Source organism: Ictidomys tridecemlineatus, chromosome 15 (genome assembly GCF_052094955.1).
Source record: "Ictidomys tridecemlineatus isolate mIctTri1 chromosome 15, mIctTri1.hap1, whole genome shotgun sequence".
Taxonomy (NCBI): Eukaryota; Metazoa; Chordata; class Mammalia; order Rodentia; family Sciuridae; genus Ictidomys; species Ictidomys tridecemlineatus.
In genome coordinates, this window is record NC_135491.1 from 57,195,203 (window position 1) to 57,221,588 (window position 26,386).

The 26,386-nt window shown below is 55.6% G+C and overlaps 2 protein-coding genes across 7 annotated transcripts in view; both read right to left on the reverse strand.

The window, feature by feature from the left end:
• Slc38a8 (solute carrier family 38 member 8) overlaps positions 1-11,863 on the reverse strand; it is a 25,545-nt gene extending 13,682 nt beyond the window's left edge. For 3 of the 5 annotated variants that reach the window (XR_013431056.1, XR_005731577.2, XM_040279998.2), the window contains exons 1-6: positions 11,550-11,850; positions 10,394-10,584; positions 8,038-8,236; positions 5,671-5,803; positions 4,838-4,939; positions 2,657-2,714 (exon numbers count right to left, since the gene is read on the reverse strand). Coding sequence is in view for 3 of the 5 variants with exons in the window: in XM_040279998.2 (XP_040135932.2) it covers positions 2,657-2,714; positions 4,838-4,939; positions 5,671-5,803; positions 8,038-8,236; positions 10,394-10,584; positions 11,550-11,706 (840 nt within the window). In the remaining 2 variants the exon portion in view is untranslated. Of the gene's footprint in view, positions 1-2,656; positions 2,715-4,837; positions 4,940-5,670; positions 5,804-8,037; positions 8,237-10,393; positions 10,585-10,978; positions 11,481-11,549 lie in introns of those variants that run through there. The other 2 variants (XM_078032740.1, XM_005335460.4) reach the window with 2 other exon arrangements.
• Positions 11,864-16,832: 4,969 nt separating this feature from the next.
• Positions 16,833-26,386, reverse strand: part of Mbtps1 (membrane bound transcription factor peptidase, site 1) — a 54,985-nt gene continuing 45,431 nt past the window's right edge. The window contains exons 19-23 of one of the 2 annotated variants that reach the window (XM_005335459.5): positions 25,485-25,625; positions 23,644-23,775; positions 22,223-22,349; positions 18,986-19,116; positions 16,833-17,640 (exon numbers count right to left, since the gene is read on the reverse strand). In XM_005335459.5, the coding sequence (XP_005335516.1) occupies positions 17,444-17,640; positions 18,986-19,116; positions 22,223-22,349; positions 23,644-23,775; positions 25,485-25,625 (728 nt within the window). In that variant the 3' untranslated portion in view covers positions 16,833-17,443. Of the gene's footprint in view, positions 17,641-18,985; positions 19,117-22,222; positions 22,350-23,643; positions 23,776-25,484; positions 25,626-26,386 lie in introns of those variants that run through there. The other variant, XM_040279997.2, reaches the window with a different exon arrangement.

The window sequence follows — 26,386 nt, forward strand, 5'->3', positions numbered from 1 at the left end:
CAGCTGACCTGCCGCCCAGCCCTACTCATCCTGCTTGGAGCCAGCATCCCCTCTCACACTTGGCCCCAACAAGTGCTCCTTTGGGTCTGGTGTTCAGCAGCCATCAGCTGCATGATCATGTCTGGGGCCACCTTGCCCATCTGGGGCTGCCCAGAGCCTGGCAAGGCTGACAACCATACTATAGTTACCCACTAACTTCCCCACAGCCGCCCTTGTCCCTCCCTGTCCCAGGCTCCGTGTCACTCAGATGCTGGTGCGTGCTGGGCATACAGTGTCAGCAAACCGGCCACAGTGCCCTGTCATGGAGCTCCCCTCTCAGAGGTGGGGGCGGCACACTGGCCTCATGCCTCCAGGCCCCACCTGGATGAGCCCTGGTGTACCTCCCTTGGGGCAGCTGTGTGCCTGCTTTCTCCCTGGGGTCTCCCTGAACCCCAGGAGATGAAGGCCACAGGCTAGCTGAGCCCCAAGCCCGCCCGCCACGGGCAGCAGACTCTGGATGAGGCCCGCAGCTCCTCCATGCTGGGGCGCTCCTGGGACGCACATTTCCCAGAAGGCCAGGAGGCCAGGAGGCCTGGAGTTCCGCCCGGCCATGACCTGAGGGTGCTCCTCCACACATGGTCCCCTGTTCACAGCAGACCCCAGGTGCCCCGCATCCCAGGCTCTGCTTTCAGCTCTGTGTGCAGAGGCACGGTGGGGCCCAACGTGGGGGCAGACCTCAGGGTGCTGGACGCACCAGGAAGCCTCCTTCCCTGTGCTCCTGCGTGGGGCTTCTGTCTGTTGACGGCAGGTGACAAAGAGGGGCCCTCAGGGTGGCTGCTCTGCAGGGCCGTTGGGGTGAGGGGGCTGGTGTGTGCAGGCTCACAGCTGCTCTGTGACAGAGGCCGAGCAGAGGTGGGGACACCAGACACAGAGCCTGTGGCTGGCTGTTGGGTGGGACGCTACTGGGCCATAGCGAGGAAGGGAGCAGACACGCGCCACGTGAAGGAAACGTGTTGCCGAGGGCAAGACGCAGTGCCACGTCACTGGTCCCATGTATATGAAAGGCATATAAGGGGAGACCCAGGGACAGAGCAGGTCAGAGGTCCTCCGCGGGGGCTGGGAGACGGAGGCAGAGTGGCTGCTGACACTTAGGGGGCTCTTTTGGGGCCTGACAAACATGTTCTGAAATTGATGGTGGTGGCAGCTGTAGGTCAACTTGTGCGCTTCAGAAGGGCGGGTCGTACAATAAGTGACCTGCCCCTCAACAAAGAGGTAAAACCAAACCCAGAAGTCCCAGGGAGGCCTGGGCGGCTGGAATCATCCCGGCAGCCCCTCTGTCCCTCAGGCCCCACACCCAGCCTGCACAGGCCATGCGGGAGGGACTGTCCACTGCTGACTGGGCCTGGTGGCGGTTTGAATGAGGTCCCTTCCTGAGGACCACAGGCCCAGCTGCCCCTCCCTGAGCTGCTCAGCCTCCATCATCTCTTCTCTCCCCACCTCTGGCCTAACCCTGCCCCCACTGTCAGGCAGCCAAGCAGCGCGGGTGTCCTTGGAAACGGAGCGGCCTGGTTGCTAGGAGAGCTGGGGCAGCCAAGACAAAGGTGAAGCCAGGGCCAGGCGCCCACCATGTGGCTGGGGCCAGGAGGGGTAGCCAAGCTAGACCCGATCACAGCCAACAGCAAATCCACGCCGCGCATCTCCCAAGATGTTGGGTGTGAGAAAATCGCCTGAGCTGCTGGCTGAACCCCAGCAGCGGCACCGAGTCGTTTATAAAGATGAGAAACAGGAGTGTTTCAGATATTCCAAAAACGCTTCTCAAAAAAAAAAAAAAAAAAAAAAAAGGCAAGAGGACAGCAGAGGCTGGCCGTGGGACGGGGAGGGCCTGGAGGCTGGACTGCACCAGTCCCCGAGCTGGGTTTTACTCTGCAGAGTCCTGTGGTTGGGGGTGGCATCAGCGGAGGGGAGGTGGTGGTTTTTAGGAGACGGAGGCAAAACTTCCCCAAAGGAAACCACGAAAAAAGGTGGCAGCTGCCAGGAGAGCAGGGAGCCCCAGTTCCACAGAATGGGAGTGGGCCGCCCCTGCTCCACCACCGCCCTCCTGCACCACCGCCCTCCGCCTGCCCAGGCCGGCATGCTGGGGGCTCCGTGTGCTGTGGCCTCCACCTGGCGGACCTCCTCCGCCTGGCTGCGCCCCCATCCTTCCAGAGTCCTTGCCCCCGCCTCTGCTGGGGGCCCACACCAGCTGCCTTCACTCCTTGCCTGCCTCTGCCACTTGGTCCCTCCAAACTGTGAACCTCACGAGACACCATCCTTCTCACCTGGCCCCTGGGACAAACCCACCTGCAGGCCTGGTATCCTGGAGCATAGGAGGGCAGCTCCAGGCCTGCCCACCTGGTGACAGTCTGTCAGCACTCTGCAGAGGGGGACAGGCTCCAGGTCCTCACACTGTACTGCAAACCTAGCACACATGGAGCTGCTGCTGGCGAGGACTAGGTTCCCAAGTTCAATGACAATTCACCACCCACCAGGGAAGCCAGACGCCAACCCACTGACGTAGTCTCTGAAACAGCCTCTGGCCACTGTGGGTGCCGAGAGCCCAGGGCACCCTAGAACAAGTCCTCAGACTTCTCCCCGACAGGAGCAGGGAGCCTCGGAAACGGCCACACTCTGAACTCACCTGAAAACCGAAGCAGATCGTGGGGAAGACACTGAACACAGACGTCCAGGGCGGAGGGCTGTAAGTCACAAGAACAGGCATCTGTTAAGGAAGGAACTCAAACCACTGCAACTCGAGAGGATGGATCTTAAACCATGCCAGAGGCCCCACCTGAGCACAGCTACAAGACGAGTGCCTTCTACATGCAAGGCGAGTGCTCTGCCACTGAGCTACAATCTCAGCCCACAAGATGTGGTTTTTATTTTCTTTTAAATATTTATTTTGTAGTTGTAGTTGTCAGTACCTTTATTTTTTATTTTTATTTTTTATGTGTTGCTGAGGATTGAACCCAGGGCCTTGCACATCTACCGCTGAGCCCCAGCCCCAGCCCACGACAGGCTTCGGAGGATGGAAGGAGGATGGAAGGAGGGCTTGTTAAATGCTACGCTGGACACCACGACACTCGGCAGGTGGGCAGGACGGGGCAAGCCTGCTCTGGAAGCAGCCCCTGCCCTCCCTCTTCAGCTGTCTGCTGCCAGTGCAGTAGAGGGCAGGGGCAGAGGTGGCCTCCACCCCACACTCCAGTAATGCCAGGAGGGTGTGACCTCCTTCCAGGCCTAGGGACAGAGGTGTGCGTGGGCAGAAGCTCCAGGTGGACCCTCTCAGGGCTCCCAGCCTCCTTTCACAAGCACCTCTCCACGCCAGCCTCCAGCCACCCTGGGGACACAGAGCAGAGCGGGCAGCAAATAGTGCCCCCGGCAGACTAAGCATTTCCTGGTAGAATCAGGCCCCAAAGAGGTGCATGTCCCCGTCAGGAACCTGCAGGTGTGGTCCCTTAGGGCAAAAGCAACTTGGCAGATGTGGTTAAGGGCTCCAAGATGGGAGCCCAACATCATCACAGCGTCCTGGAAACCAGAGAACCCTGCCTGGCTATGGAAGGAGGGGACAATGATGACAGAAGGTGGGTCAGAGGTACACGGTGGCTGGCTTTGGAGGAGGAGGAAGGGGCCACAAGCCAGGCGTGTGTAGCAGCAGCTATAGGTCGGCAAAGGCAAGGATTATTGGATTCTCCCCTGGTGTCTCACACTCACACCCTACTTCAGCCCAGTGACACTCTTGTTGACCTTGCCCTTTAGAACTGTGAAGGATGCACTTGTGTCAGCCTAACTCACTCACCACCCCTGGCCAGGTCTTCCTCGCTCCTCCACCACTAACCCCTAGTGCCCAAGCACAGAGGCTGGGTGCAGACCTCGGGCTGGAGGCCTGAAATGCCAACGCCAACCACCCTGCTCCCTCCAGCCTGGCCACTGCCCTCAACGGCAGGCACCCGGGCCTGACAGCGCCTCGACACCTGTCCACACCTCCAGCCGCCTCCAGGGGACCTCCTCCTGGCCCTACCCCTCAGGCAGGACAGTGCCCCCTCCCTCAGGCTGCTCAAGCCAAGAGCTCAGGTTCCCATCCACTCCCTTCTCAACGGCCTCGAATGGACCTGTGACCTGTCGTGGGCTCTGTGGGCCTGCTGCAGGGTGAACACGCTGGGCCCCTCACTCAGCACAATCCAGAGGTTCCAGAGAGCAGAACTGAGCCCAGGCCCCCAGGAGCCACAGGCCATGAGCTGGCCCTGCCATGGGCCAGTCGGACACAGCACATCCAGCATCTGGCCTCGTCTCTCTGGAAGCCCTGTGGTCTGCAGTGTCAGGACACAGTGGACCTCCTGCCTGGTCTCCCCGTTTCTGCCCGACTCTGGAGACGACAAACAACCAGGCGAGCCTTTTTAGGAGAAAATCACGTCACAGACCTGCTATGCTCAGAAGAGTGCTGTTCACGACCCACCCAGTGCAAACCAAAGTCCTGCCACAGCGCCGAGTCCTTAAACACCCCTGCCCCACTTTCTGTCCCGGCTGAGTGGCCCACCAGCTTAGCCTCCTCACGGTCCCCTCTGCCCCAGCAACCTGGCTGCTGGGTTTTGCTGCATCCCCCTGTAGGGACACATCTACCATGGCCAGGAGCCCCAGGCCCCTTGGGATGGCTGCAACCTTTCTAAAGAAGGAAGGGGGCTTTCCTTGGCCTTGTCACGCATAAGGAAAGAGAGAGACCTCACAGGAAGGGCCAGGGCCCTGCAGGAAAGCCCAGGAGTCCCACATGCAGGCTGCCCGGGGGCCTCCCCCTGGAGGCCATGAAGAGCCGTCTGCGCAGACTCACCTCAGGGAAGGACGGGGCTCCTGCACGAGGCCATGGGGCCAGAGGTAGTACTGCACTGTGATGACCAGGGCCAGGTAACAGGAGGCCAGGGTGCCTAGGGTGCTGACACAGACGGGTGGGCGTCAGGGTGCCAACACTGGGCGACAGCCAGTGCAGGGAGGCGCACACTGGCATCCAAATTCCTACCCTCCCTGGCCAGCACGGTCGCATTCTCCTCCTGAGCATGCGTCCCCTCATCTGTACAAAGGGCAGCAGCACTGGCCACTCAGGCCAAGAGGCTGGGCATGTGGAGTTTTGAACGTCACTGGTGTCCTCGGGGATGATAACTTGCCCCTCACAAAGGCCAGTCAGCTGCTCAGACTTGTCACCCAGGTCAGGGTACCAGCAGTCAACTCAGGAAGAGGAGAAGACCGTGGCTCGGCCATATGTGACACAGAAGCTCTGTGGCCTGCCACATCTATTGTTCCAGAGGCAAAAATCTACCTCTGCTCACATGCACTGAGGGAAAGGCCTGTGCAGCCTGGGTGGAGGTGCCCCACGCGCCTTTCTTCAATAGTAAACCCAAGGCCTCAGGGGGAAAAAAAAATCAAGAAAAAGCTGTGCGTATCTGTGCCTGTGTGTGGCTGTGGGCAGGACAAGTCGGTGACAGTTCAAGAACACAATGTCATGTCACAGCAAGCTTCTTGCCGATTTGTTTCCCACCAGGGGCGAGTGTCGTTTCTACAAGCTTCAATCTCTTCCCTTCTCCCCTCATCCCTCCTAATGCCAGCATTTGCCAAGGAGAGACCCGGCTGGCACGCTGCTCTGCCTGGAAGCGTCTACAGCCCCTGTACCTTGTGTATTTCTGGACGGCGATGTCCCGTGGCAAGGACAGGGGCAGGATGACCAGCATGGAGAGCGTGGGCAGGGTGAAGCGCTGGGTGGCATACCACGGCTGCAGGCCGCCCGGCAGGAGGGAGTCACACACTGCCAGAGATAAGGCACAAGTGAGCCACCGAGCTCGGTGGCTGGCTAGGGTTAGACTGGGACCTGCGGGGGACTTCTGGCCGTGACTCTGGTGGAGAGCTGCTCTACGGCCTAGCTGCAGCACAACAGCAGCCCACACTTGGTGGTCCAGAATCACACGACCCAGGTCGCCAATCAGGAGAGTTAGGGCAGAGTTGAGCCAGCCAGGGCTGCCTCACGTGGGGACCAGGGCATCTTGGAAGGGTGTTGAGCTGATGGTGATTGCTCTGGAGCCTCCTGACAGCCCATCTGCAGGACAGAGCTGTCCCAGAGCCTACCTGACTTGAGGACAAGGTGCTCAGACCTCACCCACTTCCAGGGGAGGGATAACAGAGAAGCTGGGGCTATTGCTATTCTGCCACAGCTAGAGGGCTAACATGGAGCAGATCTGAGGCAGGACAGAGGGGCAGGAGAGGACGTCCGCTGGAGCAGGAGGCAGTGGGGTTCTGCAGCTGGAGCGTGAGGGCAGGTGCTCCGAGCTGGAGATGCTGCGAGGGTGCGGATGCCGGAGCTCACAGGTGGGTCATGGGAAAGAGCAGGTGCTCACCCACCAGCTCCCTAGCCGCCAGGAAACTCCAGTTCAGTGTCAGGGCTATGCCAGATTCTCCTCAGAGGTGCAGTTTCTAGGATATTTCTTGAGGTCTTCAGCACTACTTACAGCGGTCATTTTTACCCAACTCACTGACTCGCCTAAACACCCCAACATCTAATTAGTTCCCCTTCCCAGGAGCTTTGGGCTTGCCAAAGAAAGTCATATCCCCAAATACCTAACCAGAAACATGGGCGGTACTCTCCACCCCAGTCAAGCGGGCAACTCGCATCCTGATCAGCACCACGGTCACGGTGCTCCAACACTGGTCCCTCAGCCCTCAGCACAGCACTAGCCGTTCACCACCAGGAAACTTGAGAGAAGCAAGGCACTCTGTGGCCACTCGCCCACCAGGAGGGTCAAGGAGACCAACTGTGATGCTGTATGACAGTGTTTCCCAAGACATGGTGGCCTTAATTCCAAAATCCCATGGCCAGGGACCTTTTCATACAGGGGTCAAAGGTCAGAGAAAAACAAATGGTAAATGGTAGACTTAAACCCAACCCTATTACTAATTACATTCCAATTAAGTCTAAACAATCCAATTAAATGTCTTGAGATTGTCAAGAAAAATGTAAGAGCGGAACAGATGCTGTCTACAAGAAATGCATTTTAAAATTCCAGGCCACCGTCAAGTTCAAAGTACAAGAAAAGGAACAATGTCTACTGCACACATTCTGATCTGAAGGGAGCCAAGTGGACTATCTACAGCAGAGAAGGTGGACTCACTCAGAGATAAGGCAGAATGTTTCATAACGATAACAGAATGTCCCTAATCACAGAGCTTCAAAAACCAAGAAGCAGAGATTGACAGAATTAAAGGGAGAAATGGACAAATCTGCAATTGCAGCTGAACTATTGAGAAAATAACTAGAACAAAATAAAAAGATGAACAGGACTGCCACAGGAGACCTGCACAGGGCTGCTGCCCACCTGGCCTGACACCCGTTCCTGCACGCTGCACTCAGCAACTGCAGAACACAGCTCCCTACAAGTACACAGAGTGCTACCAAGGCTGACCAAGTGCTAGGCCACAGACCAAGTCCCAACAGATCTCGGAAGACTGACAGCTGGGGTGTGGCTCCGTGAAGAACGCCTGCCTAGCTTGCCTAGCAGTTGGAACCCCAGCACTGCAAAAACAAACAAAAAAGTTGAAATTACCGAGTTCTCTGTCCACAAAATAATGAAGGTAGAGACCAAAACGAGATCTAAAAAACTTCCAAACAAATGGAAATTAAACACAATTCAAACATCCCATAAGTTATAGAATAAATGACAGCAAGAACTAGCAGATATTCAAGATGGTATAAAAATGAGAGCAGAACATATGGACACTGGCAAGGTGCTGCTAAGGCAGTGCTTAGAGGAAAAGTCTTAGCAGGGGACCAGAAAGAGTCCATGTCACTTAGGCATTTCAAAATTGAAGGTATTACTGGGCCTCTTTCAGCAAGGATTTCTTGCAGTTGGCTCCATCTCCCCATCTGTGAAATGGGCTGTGACCACTGGACATCCCATGTAGGCATGGTCTCTCCTGTTCAGCCCAGGACCACTGCTCTACTGCTGATGATCAGTTTGAGTCACCCTGGGCCACTTCAAGGATACTTACACTTCTCCAGCTGGTCTCCAATTACCCTGAAAAAAGCCACGGAGATCATGAGCAGGTTGATGATGAAGCAGGCCTCACACAGTTTCCCGATGGTGGGGCCACAGAGCCCATGGACCACACCCTGGTAGGTGGCCTGGCCGCTGACAGAGGCCGCGTAGCCCAGGATGACCAGCCCACTGATCAGGAAGACCAAGGAGACCTGCAGAGAAAGGCTGTGGGACTATGCATGCTCAGGTCAGCAGCCCCAGGGCCTCCACTGGGCCTCTAAGGAGGCCAGGCTGGGGACTGGCTGTGGAACCTGCAGCCTCCACCAAATGGTCTTCCACTGGGCCTTGTGGAGGCCAGGGCTGGGGGCTGGCTGTGGAGCCTGGAGCCTGCAGCCTCCACCAGATGGGCTTCCACCCCTCCCTACCCTGAGTCAGAGCTGCAGAGCAGGTGGAGCCTGATGGCCACTCTGGCTCTGCAGACCTGGGTTCTGACCCCATCCTGCCCCAGCAGGACAGAAGAGACAACAGGAGTCCAGAGAGTTTAAACTACTCCCCTGGGTCGCCTGGGTGTGGGTGTGTGCGGTTAGGAACCCAAGGAGGAACAGTAGGCCTGGGCCCAGAACCTAACTGTGTGTGGCCTGCTGTGTGGGGCCAGACCATCCGCCCCTGCTGTTTCTTCTGTGAAATGGGTACAGCCTGCCCACCTCAGCAGGCCTGACCATGGCAGGGGACAGGCCTAGCTCAGGGCCCTCTCAGGGAGAGTGCTCCAGAAGTGGTGACCACCCTTCAATGCTCCAATCTCCCTCTATGTCGGCTGAAATATTTTCCCCGCTGTTTACCATGATTTCCAAACATACAGGAGAGTTAGAATGATTTTGCAGTGAGCACCACACCCACTTCCCAGCTTGGGCCAAGAGCAGCTCCTGTTCATGGCTTCAGTCTCCACCCGCTGGCCAGGCCTCTGCAGCTCGCAGCCTCCACTGATGGATGCATCTGAAGCAAGCTGCTGGTATCAGTGTGCTTCCCCGACACGCTGCCCGCAGCTGCGGAGGGCCATGTGTTCCCAGTCCTCCCGTGGAATTTACACAGAATCAAGGGCAGGATCTTCCGTGTCATCAGAGTTGCACAGGAGATGCACGTGGACGCCCACTCCTTTTGGTGCACAGTGTTCCGCAGGCCCTGGAAGGTCCGCAGGCCCCTTCCAGCCAGCTCTGCCTGTCTTTCCCTGGAAGAAACCCCTGACCTCCCCTTCTCCCTGTTCTGTGTCCCTATCTGGCTTCCTCCACTCGGCATAGCTCTGATGACAGTACCCTGTGCTGTGTGTGCTGCTGATCACCATTTTTGCAGAGAATGGTCCACCACGTGCAGGGATGGTACCCCAACCCGCAAACCTGCGACTTCGACTTAGTTTTTGCAGATGTCAGTGATGACAAAGAGTCTTAAAGCATGTTGTTAAGAGCCTCAGGTGAAGTTGCCAGGATCATGCAGCTGGCCCCAATTCCAGTGATGAGCATCCTTCTGGGAGAGAGGAGGGGCCCCAGGAAAAGCAGGAGGTGGAGTCTGCAGTGAGGTGGTCCCGCACAAGCTGCAGGCCCTGGGCCTCCAGGGGCCAGAAGAGCGTGGAGGCAGTGGGCCCCTCTGACACCTTTGACCGACTCTGGCCTCCAGACTGTGGGAAGATGTTCCTGGGGCATTAAACACCCATCTGAGGTGCTCTGTCCGGCAGCTGCGCAGCTCTGCACACCCCAGCACGGTCATGTCTGGCTCCGTGAGGACACACCACATTTCTCTGGGCCAGAGAAGCTCCTGACACCCAGCAGGTGCTCAGTAAAGACCTTCGGGGGTTGAAGGAAGTGAGAGAGGAGCTTCGGCCCACAACCTCCCCCAGGACCAGTGGCCAGGAAGTGATGGCAGGACAGCAAAGTCTGGCAATCTGTCCCAGGTCTGGCCTTCACAACTCCCAAGAGTCTGAGGTTCACCAGTTACACCTCCTTCCACCGCAGCCATCGGAGCCCTCCAGCCTCTGCCCACTGAGCTCCTGGCAGGGGCCTGGGCCTCCTGGGCAGCTCTGGAGGAGAAAGGATGCCCGAAGGTGGCTCCTTCCCAGCAGCAGAGCCAGATTTATGTACGGGGTGCTCAGAACTTTGCCTGTGAACCACCCGGCTGTGACTGACCTCACCAGCCACGGTGGAGAATGTTTTCTGCCCAGGGCCACGAGATGGACTGTGGCCTCCCCCATCAGCCAAGCAGATAGATAGAGGGCAAGACCCAGAGGCCCTGTTCCTAGACAAGCAGCCTGCGGATCCCTCCCAGGAAGCCGAAGCGGCCACGCAGCCACACAGGGCTCCAGAGCACCTCCTGAGACTTACCAGCTCCACCAGGAAGGCGGGCCCCACGCCCCCGGCCTTGTGGAAGGCCCAGGGGAAGCTGAGCAGCCCTGCTCCCAGCGCGGACTTCAGGAGAATGAAGATGGCGCCCACAGAGGACAAGCTGCGGGTGGCAGCGGCAGACAGGGGCTTTTCTGCAGGAACTCTGCCTCCTTGGGTCTGTCCCTCCATGGCTGGGGACAGCAGAGGGACAGAGGGAAAGGGTAGTCTTTGCCCCCCTTCTTCACAGCTTAAGGTCTCATTCCCAAGACCTCAGATTCCTCCCTCCAGGTCAGGTGGATACAAGCTAACAGCCCAGGTCAACCCCACCCCCGCGGCCCTCTTCCTCGGCCAGGACTGGCCTGTCCGAAGTGCCACACAGGCATTAGCTCCGTGACCTCTGCCCTCACCCCTCCACTTTCTACCCGTTTATTCTCACTTCTGTTCTCTGAACCCGTGGTGATCCTGACCCCCTGTCCTTGGCCCCCTTCAGTCCTCCAACTCCCTCCCCCATCCACCCTCAGCCCACTCCACACCACCAAGCTTCCAACCTTCTGCACCCATGGCACCCCAAGCCCTGGTCCTTACCACAGATACCAACGCTAGGGGCCAGACAGTCCCGGCCACCAGGGACAGGTCTCAGGCTCCCTCCAGCTGCCTCTGCTGCATTGCTTGAGCAGGGAGGGCTGCCGAGCAAGAGCCCACCTCAGCTGGGGATGGGCTGACCGCTGATGACGGAGGGGGCCCCAGAGGGCATGTGGGGTCAGGGCCCAAAGCCCAGGGAGACAGGGACAAGGGGTCAGAGCCACCTTGCCAAGAGTTTGCAGCTTCTGAGACAGCTGACCTCGCCAGGGAGTCTTAAGATACCCCCACAGGCCCCTCCTCGGGGTGGGGCTTCCAGGGCTCTGAAGGAGCTCAGCTGGCTTCTCCAGGGCCCCGCCCTCAGGTGCCCCTGTGAGGCCCCCAGCCTGAGGGTGGGGTGGAGGTCTCTGAGCAGAGCCTGCCACGGATTGGCAATGTGACTCCTGGCCAGACCCTCATCTGCAGCAGGTGTGCCACGTGGGGTGCCAGGGGCTCCCCCCCCCACTGCTTGCCCTGGGAGCTCCTCCAGCACGGGGCTCCCTCTCACCTGAGGCCTGCCACGGGGCAGACTCCTCACCTCTAACAAGCTTGATGGGGAGGCAGCTGCAGCTGGTTGGAAGGGGACCCCTCTTCAGATGGCAGAAAGGTGGCACTGGCCCCGCTCTGAAAGAGGCACACGAAGTCCGGTCTTGAAATGGAGTCTGTTGGTTCCTGGGAGCCAGCCCCCCTCCCATTCTGACACTCCCGTGTACCCGAGTCCCCGGGGGCAGCCGTGTTCTGGCTGCAGCCCTTCCCCAGGGCTTCTGCCCCAGCGGGTCCGGCTGGGGCCTGGGAACCTGCGTTTCCAATGAGTTCCCAGTGCTACTGAGGCTGCTGGCTGGGGACCTCCTGTGGGAACCGTGGCTGTAAGCTATGTCAATGCCCAGAGCCCCACCCCATCCGGCCAGCCCACACCTGTCAGACACCAGGGGGGCCTCAAAAGGCTTTTTCCTTGTGTGCTCCTAAGGTCCCACCCTCTGATTTGGTTACCTCCTTGAGGCTCACACAGCCGTGCTGAATATATGCTTGACCAGCTGTGACCAGTTTCTCAGCATGCATGCACAGGTGGAAGGAAGCAGGGCTGGAGGTCCAGGAGCTCAGGACTCACACAGCACGTGGGCTGCCACCATGTGTGGGCTGAGGGCCCAGCTTTCGCGAATGTCCCCCTCAAACACTGAGAATGTCACCATGGTCCTGCTGCACACAACAGGGCCTGGGCTCAGGCAAGGGCCGAGAGAGGTGCCCAGCATCTCACCTTGAAGGCTTCAATGCCACACACCTCCCTGCCCCTCTGACTCTGACAGTGCTGGGGACAGGCTGGATGAATGAGTGAGTGAGCACATGGACGAGAGAAGACGAGAAAGGGAGAGTCACTGGGTTCCCCTGACCCTGGCCTCTGCGTTAGGTTTCTGTGGCTGCTGTAACAGAGCACCACAAACCAGGTGGCTTAAAACAACGGGCATTTATTCTCTCGTGGTTCTGGAGACCAGCATCTGAGGTCCAGGTGTGAGCAGGGTGGTGCTCCCTCTGAGGGTTCTAGAGGGCCTCTCCTGCCTCTTCCAGCTTCTGGGCTGTGGGCATTCCCTGGAGGAGGCCGCACTGCTCCCACCTCGGCTCCATCTTCACGGGGGTTCCCTGTGCCAAGGCTCCCAGGAAGGCCCCCGGCCGGGGCCTGGGATCGGGCACTGCTGGGAAAGGCCTTTCCTGCCTTCGACTCCTTGCCCTTTTCACTGGAGTGAGGTCGTTGAACCTTGGGCAATGCTGCTGGGCACAGCAGGGAGGGCAGCAGAACAGCAACGGCCTGGGCCAGAGGAAGAGGCGTGCGGCATTCATGCAGCCTGCCCTGGCCCTGCGAGCAGCCGAGGCTCGCCCTCTGCCCACTCCTGGCCTCCTGAGAGCAAAGATAAAGAGCCCTTCATCAGCGGCTGGGGACTTTGTACTCCTTAATCTGGCTCTGGGGGCTCAGGGGCATTTTCCTGTCCCTGCCGGTGGGTCCCTCATTAGCTGCCCATTAATGTGCATGACTTGGAAATTGGCCACTGGGCTGTGAAATTCCAGGCCGTGGGGAAAACCTCTTAACTCTGAGGGGCTTTGAAATCCACCCTCTGCCGGCATCACAGGGCTGCATGACCTTTCCTGGGCTGTGGAGGGGCGCCCTGTGGGGCCCCATCTGCAGCAGCCGGGTGGTGCCCCCCCAGAGCCCTGCTCCCCGCCCCGCTGGCCCCACACAGCCTCCTCCAGAGCAGAAGGCAGGCAAAGAGATGCGCAAAGGCGGCTCTCCCCAGCACCCACACGCCCTGGCCACCCCTGGATCCTGTCTTCTCCCCACGGAGTGACAGAGGACAGGCCAGGGACTCCCACGGCAAAGTGGCTCTGCTGGGTCCCTCTGCACTCACACCTGTCGGGGATCAGGGAAGCAGAGTGGTGCCAAGCAAGGGTCTCAAGGTTGTGCCAGGCCAGCCGGGTCTTCTGTGGTGGGACCCCAGGGAGCGCAGCAGGCAGAAGACACGCTGCCCATGCCCACAGTGAGGGCTCTGCAGGTGCTAGTAACTGCTGGGCCCTGCTGCCCATGAAGAGGGTTCTTTGTGGCAGATGTCCTGTGTGAGCAGGGCAAAGAAAGGCGCAGAGGAGAGTGTAGGTGGGCAGGATGGCTGAGGGCAGCCAGGACACTCTGCTGAGCCACTGCGGGCATGACATCTCCATGCAGCATTGCACAGATCCCCGCGGTCAGCCTCTGTCTGCTTCTTCATGACACCAGGTCCCTGGGGACACACCAGCACATGGACTCCCAGCATACCTGTGACTGTGGCTGGCTGGGACAGACAACGGGAATCCACACCAGGGGTAAAAGGGACCCCTGGGAGCAGGACTGCTGAGGTGAGGGACTCGCTGCACCCTGCAGGTGCTGGCCAAGCACACAGCCTACAACACTTTGCTCAGGGACTTGAGGCTCCCTCCAAGGCAGCAAGTGGTCAGGCTGAGGCTGGACCCAGGCAGTCTGAGTCCAGAGCCTCTGACAACTTCCCCTGAACGTTCCTCCAAGGTGGAGCCCTGGAATCCCACTATCTTTGGCTCCAGGACAACAAACCTGTTGGCCAGACTCCAAGCCACCTCTCCAGACCCCAGTGACCCTCTTCTGAGAATTGAGCCCTGCTCTATAGGAACTCTCCCCATCAAGGAGCTCTCTCTCCAGGTTCATCTCAGCAGCAACCCTGTTCTGCATTCCTCCCAGGACTGTGTCCCAAGGCCTCTAGCACCCAGACACCTTCCTAGGGTGTCACTGTCCCTTTTAGAGCGAGGATAGACATGGAACACTGAGCAGACACCAGCAGGAGAGAACAGGAAGTAAGCACACAAGTCCTGGAACTGAGCAGGACAAGTTCTCGATCTCCTCTGCTATCTGTCCGGAGTCAGGGTGGCAGTGGGCATCCTTGGGCCTCCTCTCCTCTGCGAATGGGACCAGGCTGCCTGTGACGGTGACCAAGGTGCGTTACCACAGGCACAGAGCTCCAATGGCAGCCCCCGCTGCAGGAGGCAGGGTCCTGCTCCTGGGGCTACTCTCTGTTAACGCAGCGCCCATGGGTCTCAGGCTTCCTGGATGCAAGGCTGCCCTTGCTCAAGGCCGCCATGGTCTGTGGCTGAGGCAGAGCTCCACCTGTCAGAGTGTCCCTGTGCAGGCTCCTTCCTGGAAAACCCCACTCTGTTCCCGACAGCCTCTGCATGCACTCTGGGTATCCATGCTAGTCCCCCTGTCCTCGTTCTATCCCAACTGTCTAACTTAAGCCCAAAGTGTGTGTATACCCTGAGCCCAAGCTAAGTATGTTCCATCATGGGCTGGCGGGGCCACCGCCACTACAGAGGCCCCCGAAGTCCCCTTGGCAAAAGCAGAGTGCAGCAGAAGAACTGCTCACAAGGACAAGAAGCACGACAGATGCCGACCTGGGAAGCCAGACAGGGACCCCTGAATCTGTGGAATGCGGGGATCTGTGCAGTGCTGCATGGCGATGTCATGCCCGCAGTGGCTCAGCAGAGTCCCAGGCAGGAAGAGGGACCCACGCCCAAGGAGGCAGGTGACCCCAGGCCACGCAGCCAGCGTGGAGGCAAGCTCTCCAGCCCAACACCTCTGGTTGGAACATCATCCCACAGGGTTATCACCTAGCAGGTTAGGCTGATGCCACTAAGAACAGAGAGTTTTGGTCACTTCACACAAATAAAACCAACCAACCAAAAAACAAACAAAAAAAAACACCTCACTTTAATTCAATCACTTGCCAACATTAAAAACTGGAAGGTTTCATGTAATCCAGATTTCAGGCTTCTGTCACATCCAGAGCTGCGCTGCCCTTCCCACTGCATCCTGCCTACTCCGAGTGCTAGGGGTGTGCGGGAGCGGGGCAGCCCACACACGGGAGGACTGGTAGGGAGGCCAGAGCGCCACCACTGACAAGCAGGAGCCACTCTTGAGATCCACTGCCAGCTGCTGCCCGTGAGCACGGCTGTGTTCAACACCAACAACCGGGAGGCCACCCGTGTCCAGAAGCCAGCACTTCGGCCCACAGCAATGCCACCAAAATCTGGCAGGCAAGAGTAGCACAAGTGCAAGAGAGCTGCAAGCAACCCCTGCGAGCCGTTGTGCCAGACTCAGGAGAGCCCTGGCCACAGCCCCAGGCCCCCCACCTGTGATGTGCAGATAGGCAGGGGCTAAGCAGTGCCAGGCTGCCTTGGAGCCAGACGTCACCCCAAAACCCACACAACCAATGAGGAAAGTGGAAAAACTGTACCTTAACGAAATCAAAAACACTTATGTGTCGAGGAACACCACCAAGAAGGTTGAAAAGCCAGCCCAACAAGTGAGAGAGAACACCCCAAGTCTGATAAGGAACCTGTCCTGGGAACATATAAAGAACTCAGGTGCATAATCAGAATAAGAAATGGGCCAAGGGGCTGGGGCTCAGCGGTAGAGCACTCGCCTAGCATGTGCGAGGCCCTGGGTGAATCCTCACCACCACATAAAAATAAAGATACTGAGTCTAACTACAACTAAAAAAATTAAATATTAAAAAAAGAAAAAAGAAATGGGCCCAGGCTCTAAACAGACACCTCCCGAGACTCGCAAGCCGACAGCCAGGAGCGAAGGAGCCCCAGGCCTCTCTTCGGGGAAACAAATCCAAACCACCCGAGACGCCCCCTTGCGCCTGCAGCGTGGCGCTGACCAGAGAGGGGGAAACCCCAGTGCTGTGAGGAGGGCCGCTGGAAGGGCAGAAGGGCAGGTGGTGCCAGCGCCTCGGGAACAAGCCTGGCCGCTCCTCGCGAGTTCAGCAGAGCTCGATGGCTTCAGTCCCAGGCATGTGCCCAAGAGAAGAGAAACACGCCCCACCAAAACTGCCCACGAACACTCCCAGCAGCGCCAGAGGGAAACCACCGAGTGCCCATCAGCAGCAGGTAGACGGGCAGACTGACCACTGGGGATGGAGGAGTGTTGAGGCACAAAAGGACAAAGTTTGACACATGACACACAAGAGCCTTGAGGACGGGACTCAGAGTCAAAGAAGCCAGTTGCAAGGACCACCTGTGAGTCACCCTGAGTCGGTGACAGCACACAGCACAGGGTTTCTTCTGGAATCTGACAGTGAATGGCGATGGCTGCCTAACTCAGCAAACCCCAGGACTCCCTGGACAGGGCACTTTAGAGTGGAAAGACGTGTGGTCCGTGACTTAACTCTCAGTAGAAAAACTCACAGGCCAACTGGCACCTGTTCCAGGTTGTCACCAGAGAGAAATGAGAAGAGGAGCCGGCGGGACACAACGCTCTCCAGCTTCATATGGGTAATGCATATTTATTGAAAATTTTCTTCACCGACAATGGTGAAATCAAGACTCCAAATTACAAAACATGATGGCAATTGATACTTATAAAAATAAAGCAAAGGTCTGTGTTTCACAGATTTGTGCCAGTCTCCTTTGAACCTCAGTCAGAAAAGAGAGTGATTCCTTTTGATGTCATAGTAAAAAACTGCATTCCATTGACAAAAAAATAGCTTTGCTTCCAAATAGCACAAGTCTTTAAAGTGACTTTCCCAACAATAAATATAGAAAATAGCCTTTAACCAGCTCAGCTTAGTGGCTGCCTCACGTAGTTAACAGGAGCTCTCCGCCGTCTTTGGTGCGCTCAGCTGCTGGTGAGCTGCTGCCACTGCTGCTGCCGGCCAAGTCCCTCCTGCAGGGGCCCAGGTGTGAGGTGCATCAAGGTGTGCCACCAGGCCTGCACGGGACCCAGGAGGGGGCCTGCAGACAGGACACTCTAACTGAGCTGCAACTGGAGGTTGGATCCTGCTGAAAGAGGAGCCTCTTGGGAAACCCTCCCAGGCTCTGCTTGCCTACCAGAGCCATCCTCAAAAACTCTTTGGCTTGCAGGCTCAGCCAGTCTGACCGTCACACTGATGGGGCCTTTGGTGGGTGAAACTGCTGCATGAGCTGGGGACGCTTCACCCTGGGCTTCCTCCGCTTCGGCCTGCTCTTGGCCTTGTTGATTTGCACCACAAAGAAGGCCAGGACCACCATGGCTCCCAGGAAGGCAAACACGGGAATGGTCTGGCCCACCTCCTGGTTGTAGCGGCCAGGCATGATCCCTGCAGGAGGACAATGGAGAGTCAGCAGTGTCACGTAGCTACTGCCAAAGCCCTTTCTACAAGCCAGACTCCTCAGAAACCAACGGCTCTGATTTCATAAACTGAGGAGCAGGACACACTTCACTTTTCAGCCTCCACTAAAGTGACCCGGGCCGTTAACAGAGCGTGGGAGAGAGAGCGGGGCAGCATGGCTCCCCAGTCAAGCAAAAGCACTCCTAGCAGAGGGCAGGGGGCTCTGGCCCCTCTTCCTGGGCTCACTACATAAGCCCAGGAACGAGCTTCGCTCCTGTCACAGCCTACAACAGTGGGGCCCAGACAGACATTTTGTGTCCCTAACAGCAACAGAAGATGGATCAGCCTTAATAGAAGGAAGAGGAAGGAAGCAAGGCAAAGAGCTGGGAAGGCCACACCCCCATTTCTAGGAAAGCCCTCCCAGGACAAGACATGGGTGAAAACCAAGGGTGGCCACTGCAGGACCCTTGGTTTAGAACGTCAATGCAGCCATTGTCAGTGCACCCTGTGACCAACATGTGAGGCCCTCAGTATCCCAGGTTAGGCTGGACAAGACTGTGAGCCACCAACTAGTAAGACAGCATGGGTACAACACGCAGGAACGCCACAGTCACCACCATATACACGGAGGTGCCATCAGACAAGACGTGCTCTGTTCAGATCGTGTGACCACAACTTGAGGGCACTCCTTCCTGATCCCAGGGGTTTCTGGTCAAGTCCTGAAACCCAGAAAACCCTGTTTGGAGCTAAGAGTCCTTGGGGAGACTGCAGGGGTTCATGGGGCAGAAGAATTGCCCATACTCAGCTGGAGTGATTTGGTACAGATCATCTCACTAAAGAAGAAGGACTTGTCCTGAGTATTCTATTTAGGTCAAAGGCACTGTATGTGGAGGACACAGGACAGATCACCTTAGGGCACAGCCCAGCTCAGCTGAGTGCCATCCTAGATATGGGAGGGCAGAGAACCAGAGACCTATGGCCAGCACAGCTGCTGCAAACCAGCGTAAGACAGGCTCCCTGGGTCCTGCTGGTTTGCACAGCTCTCACGAGTGTGCAAGTGACTCAGGAACATTTCAAGTGTATCACCTGGCCAGCACGAAAGAAGATGAGACTGGAACATCAATGAGGAATTTTCTAAGAGAAAGAGTAACACCTTCATCCTGCAGACCCACTTCTGGCTGACCCACACCACAAAGAAAACCAGGACTGCCATGGCTCCTGGAAAGGTAAAAGCAGGAGTGGCCTGTCCACCTCCTAGGGGCAGGAGGAGACCATCTGGAACAAGATACAGCAAGGTTCATTCAGCACAAGGGCGAAGCACCTGAGGACTCACCTCCAGGAATGTCCCAGGCACCACTTTCTCCAGGGGACAAGGGTCGCACTTGTGGGCGATTTGATCGGAAGTTGGGTAACGCCACCTTGTCCAGGTCGATGGAGAGTAACTTCTGATGTTTCCAAAGATTGCTTCAGGGGAACAGATGAAAACAAGGATAAGCAACATGCCATCCCAGGAAGCTCAGCCAGCACCTAAGCAGCAGCAAAGCAACAAGTTTTCCCCTCTTCCTGCCTGACCACTGCTGCAGAGCAAGTGACCACTTCCAGGTCCTGAGAGAAACCACCATGTGGTCCATGCTCTGAGCTCTCCGTATTCTACTAGGTCTACAGTGTTGCCAACAGGAGCCCTTTCCTGCTTAAAACTGGAAACATTACCACACAACACAAGGACAGTCCAGATGGACCCCTGAAAGGAGCCAGGGATGGGGGGACTGAGGCTGAGGAGTGGACATGGGTGGGTGCCTGGAGGCCTTCTGCTGCACTGGGTACCAAGCGTTGCTGGGTGCAAAGCATTACAGTGGAGGGCACTCTAGGACCATGCACAGGGACTGGACAGACCAGTGCTGGGCACCAGCATGTCCTCAACAAAACCACCTGGGGTGAGAACTGGACAAGCACACGAGCCACCAACTAGTGAGACAGCATGGATACAACACACAGGGACACCACCTCCATGTGTGTGGTGGTGACCCTCAGACAAGATGTGCTCTCTGTAGTAGCACAGGATCGTTAATCTTCAGAAGTTGAGCAGCCCATTCAAGCAATGTGACCGCCAACTCAAGAAGTCAGTGGCAGCCTGGGGCTTACGAGCCCGTGTGAGGCATTGGGTTTGATCCTCAACACCACACACACACACACACACACACACACACACACACACACAAAATACACAAAATAAAGGTATTGTGTCCATCAATAACTAAAAAGAAAAAGAAGCCCGTGTCCAATCCCCAGCAACCAGCAGCAGACGGCACAGGTAGACACCGAGGTCCAAGGAAGGGCGCGGAGGGAAACTCCGTGCTGTTCTGGCTTCAGTGAGAGAGATGTTTGTAAATGACGAATTCTGTCTTTCTGCTGTCAGTACATTTGGAAGCCGTCAGACAGTTTCTACTCTGGTCAAGTGAAGGTAAGGACACCTGGTCCCATGACAGCCACAGGGGAAGAGGAGTGTGGAGCCCATACAGGTGGGGGGTACGGAGAGGATGCCTAGGCAGGGCAGGGAGCCGTCAGCGGCCCCAGCTACTGGTGGCTGGTAAAGTGCCCACAGGTGCTGCAGCTGGTCTCTTTTATGTGACTTTGCAGCTGAGGGTTCACCAGTCTGAAAACTTAACCGACAAGTTATGGGATTAAAGGCACCCGAGCCTCGTGTCTGTAGCTGGGTGTGTGAGGGCTACACTGTCATCTAACAGTCATGTCCTGCCCTGGGCTGGCACTTTCAGAGGCAGCAGAGGTGGGAACAGCACACTGGTGGAGGGGGAGGGTCCACCTTCAGTGGGGTCTCTCGTGGGGCTGACACTCCCAGAGTGGCTCTAGGAAAGGACACCAATGCCCAGTGAAGGAGCGAGAAATCCATCTTTCCGACAGATGGAAACCTGGCTGGGGCTAGCTAACATTGGTCTCCCTCTCAGGGATCAGAACATCTGTCTCCATCTCTGAGGACTGAGAATACATTTCAACAGATGTGAAACATGAGACGAATATGAAGCAGGGCAATGGACTAAGGAGAAGGAATTGCTGGGAATGACAGAGAACATCAAAGCCTAGCAGCTGCACGTGACCAACACCCTTGAGGGCAGTGTCTGATGACCACTTATGTGGCAGGCAGATACTAAGAAATTCTGTCACTTTTTTTTTTTAAAAGGGGGGGGAGAATTTTCATATTTATTTTTCAGTTCTCGGCGGATACAACATCTTTTGGTTTTTTTTGTATGTGGTGCTGAGGATCGAACCCAGGCAGCACGCATGCCAGGCGAGCACGCTACCGCTTGAGCCACATCCCCAGCCTGAAATTCTGTCACTCTTATGAAAGTCCTGAATGGCACTATGGAGAAAATTGAGTTTTTCATAACTGTAGCCAGTACTGACTGTCCTCGAGTGTAAATTTCTGACCATGTATGGAATATAAAAAATGCTACAATAATAGGTTACAAAGAAAAAGGATGCAAAAATAGAAACATATCAAAAGTTTTAAATGATGGGATGTTAACTAGAATGGAAAGTACCCAGTAATTAAAGTTGAGAAAGAACTCTATGGCTCAGAAGACAGTGTGATGATTCTACCACTTTCTGGCTGTCTGTGGAGCCTGTTCTGAATGAAGGCAAGTGGTCACTGAGTGGTATATTACAGCACTCTGCCATGACGACTAGGTCACTGGCTGGTGTATGAGAGCACTCTGCTATGGCAACTAGGAAAGCAGAGAGCGTTTCCACGCCTTCCCGAGGAGAGGGCTCTGATGGTATCCCTGACACCTTGCCCACTGCACCACTGCAGAACCCACCCCCATTCTCAGGAGAAGCATCCTCATGTTGTCTTGCACAGGCAGGAAAAGAAAGAAAGAGAAGAGTTGGCCTGAGCTGGCCCAAAGAAAGAGAAGAGTTGGCCTGAGCTGGCCCAAGAGAGAAACAGCAGCAATACTCAAGTTCTGCAGCCAAAAGGAAACGAGGCAGATGAAGAGGCCAGACAGCGAGTGGGCAGAGCACGGCTTCAGGCAGCCCTGGAGGAGCAGAGACCTGCAGACAGAGGCCAGGGCCGCTGTGGGACAGGGAGCCTCACCAGCCATGCCACCGGCACAGGACATGAATGGCACATAGCACTCTTCCTGGTCAGGCTGCCACGGCAGAACCCAGGCCGACGGGCACCCTTTTCCCCGTGAGGGCAGGAAAGAGACCTGGTCTGTTCCATAACCAACACCTGGAACAGGATGCACACCTGCCGCAGCCACCGACTCCCCACCGCAGGCCACAGCTTCTGCTCCAACACAGCTGTGAGCAGCTGTGAACAGGGCTGACAGGAGCACAGCCCCAATTCCCCAAGCACCTGCTGCGGGACACCACAAAAGAGCACACCCTAAAGGCCATGGTGAGGGCACATGCCATGCATAACCTTCAGCAAAAACAAGCCAGGAAGTTGGATTTTCCAATAACGATGGCAGTAAAATTCCATTCTCTGTTGTAAGAAAAGAGGAATGAGTCACAAGCCCTCATGGAATAGGGAAAAGCACATGCAGACACTGACCTGGGCGCTGTCTCGTTCAAAGGCTGTGGCTTGGCCCAAGACAAGTGTGGACAGGCTGGCAGAGGCCGGGGTTTCGGGTCTCCCAAATGGGCCTCAAGAACTTTGGAGTACCGGTGCAGATGGTTTCCTGTGGTCAGCAGCAGTAGCAACAAAAAGGGAAATGAGCACTGTTATTAAAATGCAGGGAGAAGACATGGCTGTGGGAGCTGGTCTGTGGCTCCTGCCAGCAGCCTACGGTGCCTTGTCGGACCGCCCCCCATGAGCTTCGGGACCAGACCTGATGGGCAGCCCCCAGACAACACTCGCCTTCACTGGGAAGGGGAGCAAAGGAGTCTGCACAGATCCTTTAAATGGAGCCATGCATACAAAGCACTGGCCAGTCAACCTCTGCTGACCATCACCACATGCACAAGGCCACCCTTGAAGACTCTGTAACCAGATAGCTGCCACAGAAAAATCCTCTCTTCTGGAACAATTTCCTGGCAAAAAATAAAAGCGAAACCCCAAAACAAACAAGGTTCCATAATTTTAAAGTTTTGTTTCTTAAATCTGCACCACCCAGTGCTGTACCACTAGCCACATGTGGCTATTGAAAACGGAAACAGGGCCTGTATCTCCCACCTGAGTGAACACATCTGTGATGTGCTGGGCTAAGGAATATTACTAAAGCAAACTCCACTTTTCTTTTGACTGGGGCTTGAACCCATTACCACTGAGCCACATCCCAGCCCATTTAGTTTTTTCCAGCAGTAGTAAGAATTCCATGCAGGGCCTTGTGTGTGCTCCACCCCTGACCTTTTCTTTGTTTTATTGGAGAAACTACCCAGGCTGGCCTTGAACTTGCGATGCTCCTACTTCCCTGTCCTGAGTAGATAGGCTGCTTACTTTTCTCGTGTAGCTGCTACATATTTTTACATGGTCCCAGAACATGTCTACTGAAAGTGCTGGGGCAGCCAGAGTCTGTGGTGAACTGGCCTGATCCATGCAGCTCTGCTGGGGGCCCTTGGCTCTACCACACACCCGCCCCACGACCTGGGGCAACTACTTAACTTCTCTCAGCTCCCATTTCTTCATCTATAAACTGGTCGTAATAATATCTCCTTTCACAGGATTACTGGGAGGTATTAGTGAGCTAATCCTCCCTAGAGCACTGCAGTCTGGTGCCTGGTACCTAATGAGTACTTATAAACGCTGGCGGCTATCCTTGCAGACCCCTGGAGCCAGCATGGCCTCTGTGACAGTGAGCATGAACCAGGGCCAGGGGAGCATGGGTGAGATCCCGAACGTCCTCCATGCCCATCGACCCTGGAATCGCCAGGATGGACCTTACAGGTCAGCTGCCACCTGCTTGGCCACCAGCAGCATCCAGGACAAACCGCTGGTGGCAGCATTGAGTTTGGCCAGCTCCAGCCTTCACTCACCTTCCATCCTCTCAGGTATGGCTGAGCCAGCTCCACTGGGAGGGCGCTGCCGGTTCCCCGAGTGACTGAGGCTGGGAGGAGTCACCCCGTACGACGTGTACTGAAGGAGCGCGTCCAGAAGCCAAAAGCAATCTGTGGAGTCAGAAGCAAGCTGTTGAGGACTTTGCTGTTTTGTGGTGAAGATGGAAGCCAGGGCCTCGCGTGTGCTGGCAAGTGCTCTACACCCCGAGCCATGGCAATTATTTTTTAAAAAATAATTCTACAGGAAAATAAAAGAAAGCTAGCTCTCCAAAGGAGGGGAAAAACAGGTATGTAAAGGTCAGAAACCTAGGTCAAAGTGAAAGGGACACATCCCTGGCTTCCATTCTTGAGAAACATGAATCCACCTAAGGCACGAGCTGGCAGACTCAGAGCGGTACCACTGCCATGGACAGGACCAACTGCCCAAGTGCCACCCTCGGCTCTGGGCCCCTCATGGATGAGGGCGGAATGGAGCTGGTTCCGAGATAGTGAGATGATGAGATGTCCACTACACGCTGGACTCAAGAATAGTGGCTCCAGGTATAGGGTGTAGGAGCACAGGGGGCCGGCGCCTCTGTCAGCATCCTAGAGCACCCTTTAAGCAAGAAGTGGGTCTCCTAGAGCCTGCTGAGCTGGCCTTTGAGTCAGTGGACCCAGCCAGATGGACAATTCTTTTTCAGGGACATCTTGGACCAGGCTGTGAGCAGCTCCCATTCAGCGCCACTCCTTCCTCAGGAGGTTGCTGAAGCCCTGCAGCACTCAAGAGCTGGGATCTCTGGTCTTTCCTTGTGTCTGCCCACCTACTATGTTAACATCGATGGGAACTACATGAGACTCGAGAAGGGGAAGTCCCAGTAAATGCTTCCCTCTCCTAGAAGAACACTTCTGGGCCGTGCATGTCACCGTGAGAGAGCACACAGCGGTCATTTCACATTTAAGGATGTAGACATCCTCTCAGGTATTTAAATTTTGAATAAAGACTCTTACCTGTTGATCTCAGGTCTTAGAATCTCTGGAAATAAAAGCATTAATCTTCTTTTAACTGTGACTTTAACACTACTTTTGATTTTTAAAAAGACTAATTATATTCTAAGGATTTACATAAAGGCCTATGATTCAGTCAACCTCAACTGAAAACTGGAGGAAGTGCCCGCAGAGCTGCTCACCATCTGCCAGCGCTGGCCCTAACTTGCTACCCTCCCACCCTGGTCTCCCTGAGTCAGAAGACTCGGTCTCAGTTCCGGCTCCATCACCATCTTACCAGGTAAAACAGGTTAACACTTTTGCCACCCTGCTTTCTCCTTAAGAAAAAGACCAGTCTACGTCCAATCTTAAAACCTCATATTCAAAGATGCACCAAGAGGCTGAAAACGAGAGGAGAGTAACTGGAGACCTGCCCTGACAAGGCTCACACAGCCTCTACCTGCATATCCTGGGGAACAGTGACTGCAGGGCCTCCAGGCAACAGGGCTGAGAAGGCGGGAAGAGTGGGTCAGACCCGATCAGGGCACCTGCACATGTCATGCCAGGGAGGGACACAAAACCCAGGGCGGCAAGGATGGGCAGAGCCTTGGTCACTCAGATCAAGGGGGTCTCCACTAAATGCAGTGAGAAGGAAGGAGAGGTATCTTGGCCAGTAGAGGCAGTTTTGTTTTACTTACTCAATGTGCCCACACTTAGATACCTATCAAAACACTCCAGGCTGGCAAAGCGATTGGAGTCCCTAGATGTCCTCACTCACGTTCACCCAGCAGAGCCTTACCTCTGCCTCCCTAAGAACCCAGGGCATAGGGCTGTGTGCCTGTTTACTTTCTTCTCACCCTTCTGTCGGTGACTGTCGTCCAAGCAATTGGAGTCTCCATACAGCACGACCCGGCCCCCACCCTCCGCTGGAATCTGATAAAGTCCCAAGATGGGGACATTTTCCACAATTGCGGTTTCCTGCTTTAAAACCTCCAATCCTGAAACAACACAACAATAATGACAGTTATTGTTGAGAAATGACTTTCCAGTTTCCAAAAACAATTTGTAAAATCTAATATTCAAACAAACAGAGCAAACTTTTTGGACAGGAAAGTGCCATCTTAAGCACCATCACTTTTGTTTTCAGTAAATTCACTAATGTGTGTATTTCCATGCCCTCTTCTGTCATTTTCACTTAGATGGTGGCACATAATGTCTGTGCTCCTAAAGGTGTTACCTGTCCCTTTTCATCTTAAAATAACAAATGTTTCCCCTTCTTACTATGCTGGAAGCCTGCTGTCAGCCCTCATGTACAGGGGAAGCAGCCAACAGCTCATTCTATACCGAGATGTCCACGAGTAGCCACATATACAGACACCAGCGTCTTCGTGCTTTGTGATTAAAAGCTAGGATGTTAATAAACATGATAACTAGTATTTAAAGTGTATGTCCACATATTTTCAATTTCAGTTTAGATGTTATATTAATTCCACAATTACAAACATTCCAACAGCAGAGCCTTCCTACCTTTCCCCAAGCAGAGGACACAATTTAAAATGTTCAGTGACTCAAGAAGTAAAAATGGATAAACGCCAGGGGTGTCCATCATCATGGTCTCATGTAACTCACAGGATCCCTAAAGCAAAGGCTTTCCTTAGCACTAGAAAACGAATCCAGCACTTCATCAGAATCCGACACTTCTGTGCTGATAACATCTCGAATGCCTGCAGCTACATAAAGAGTATCTGCTGCCCTCTGT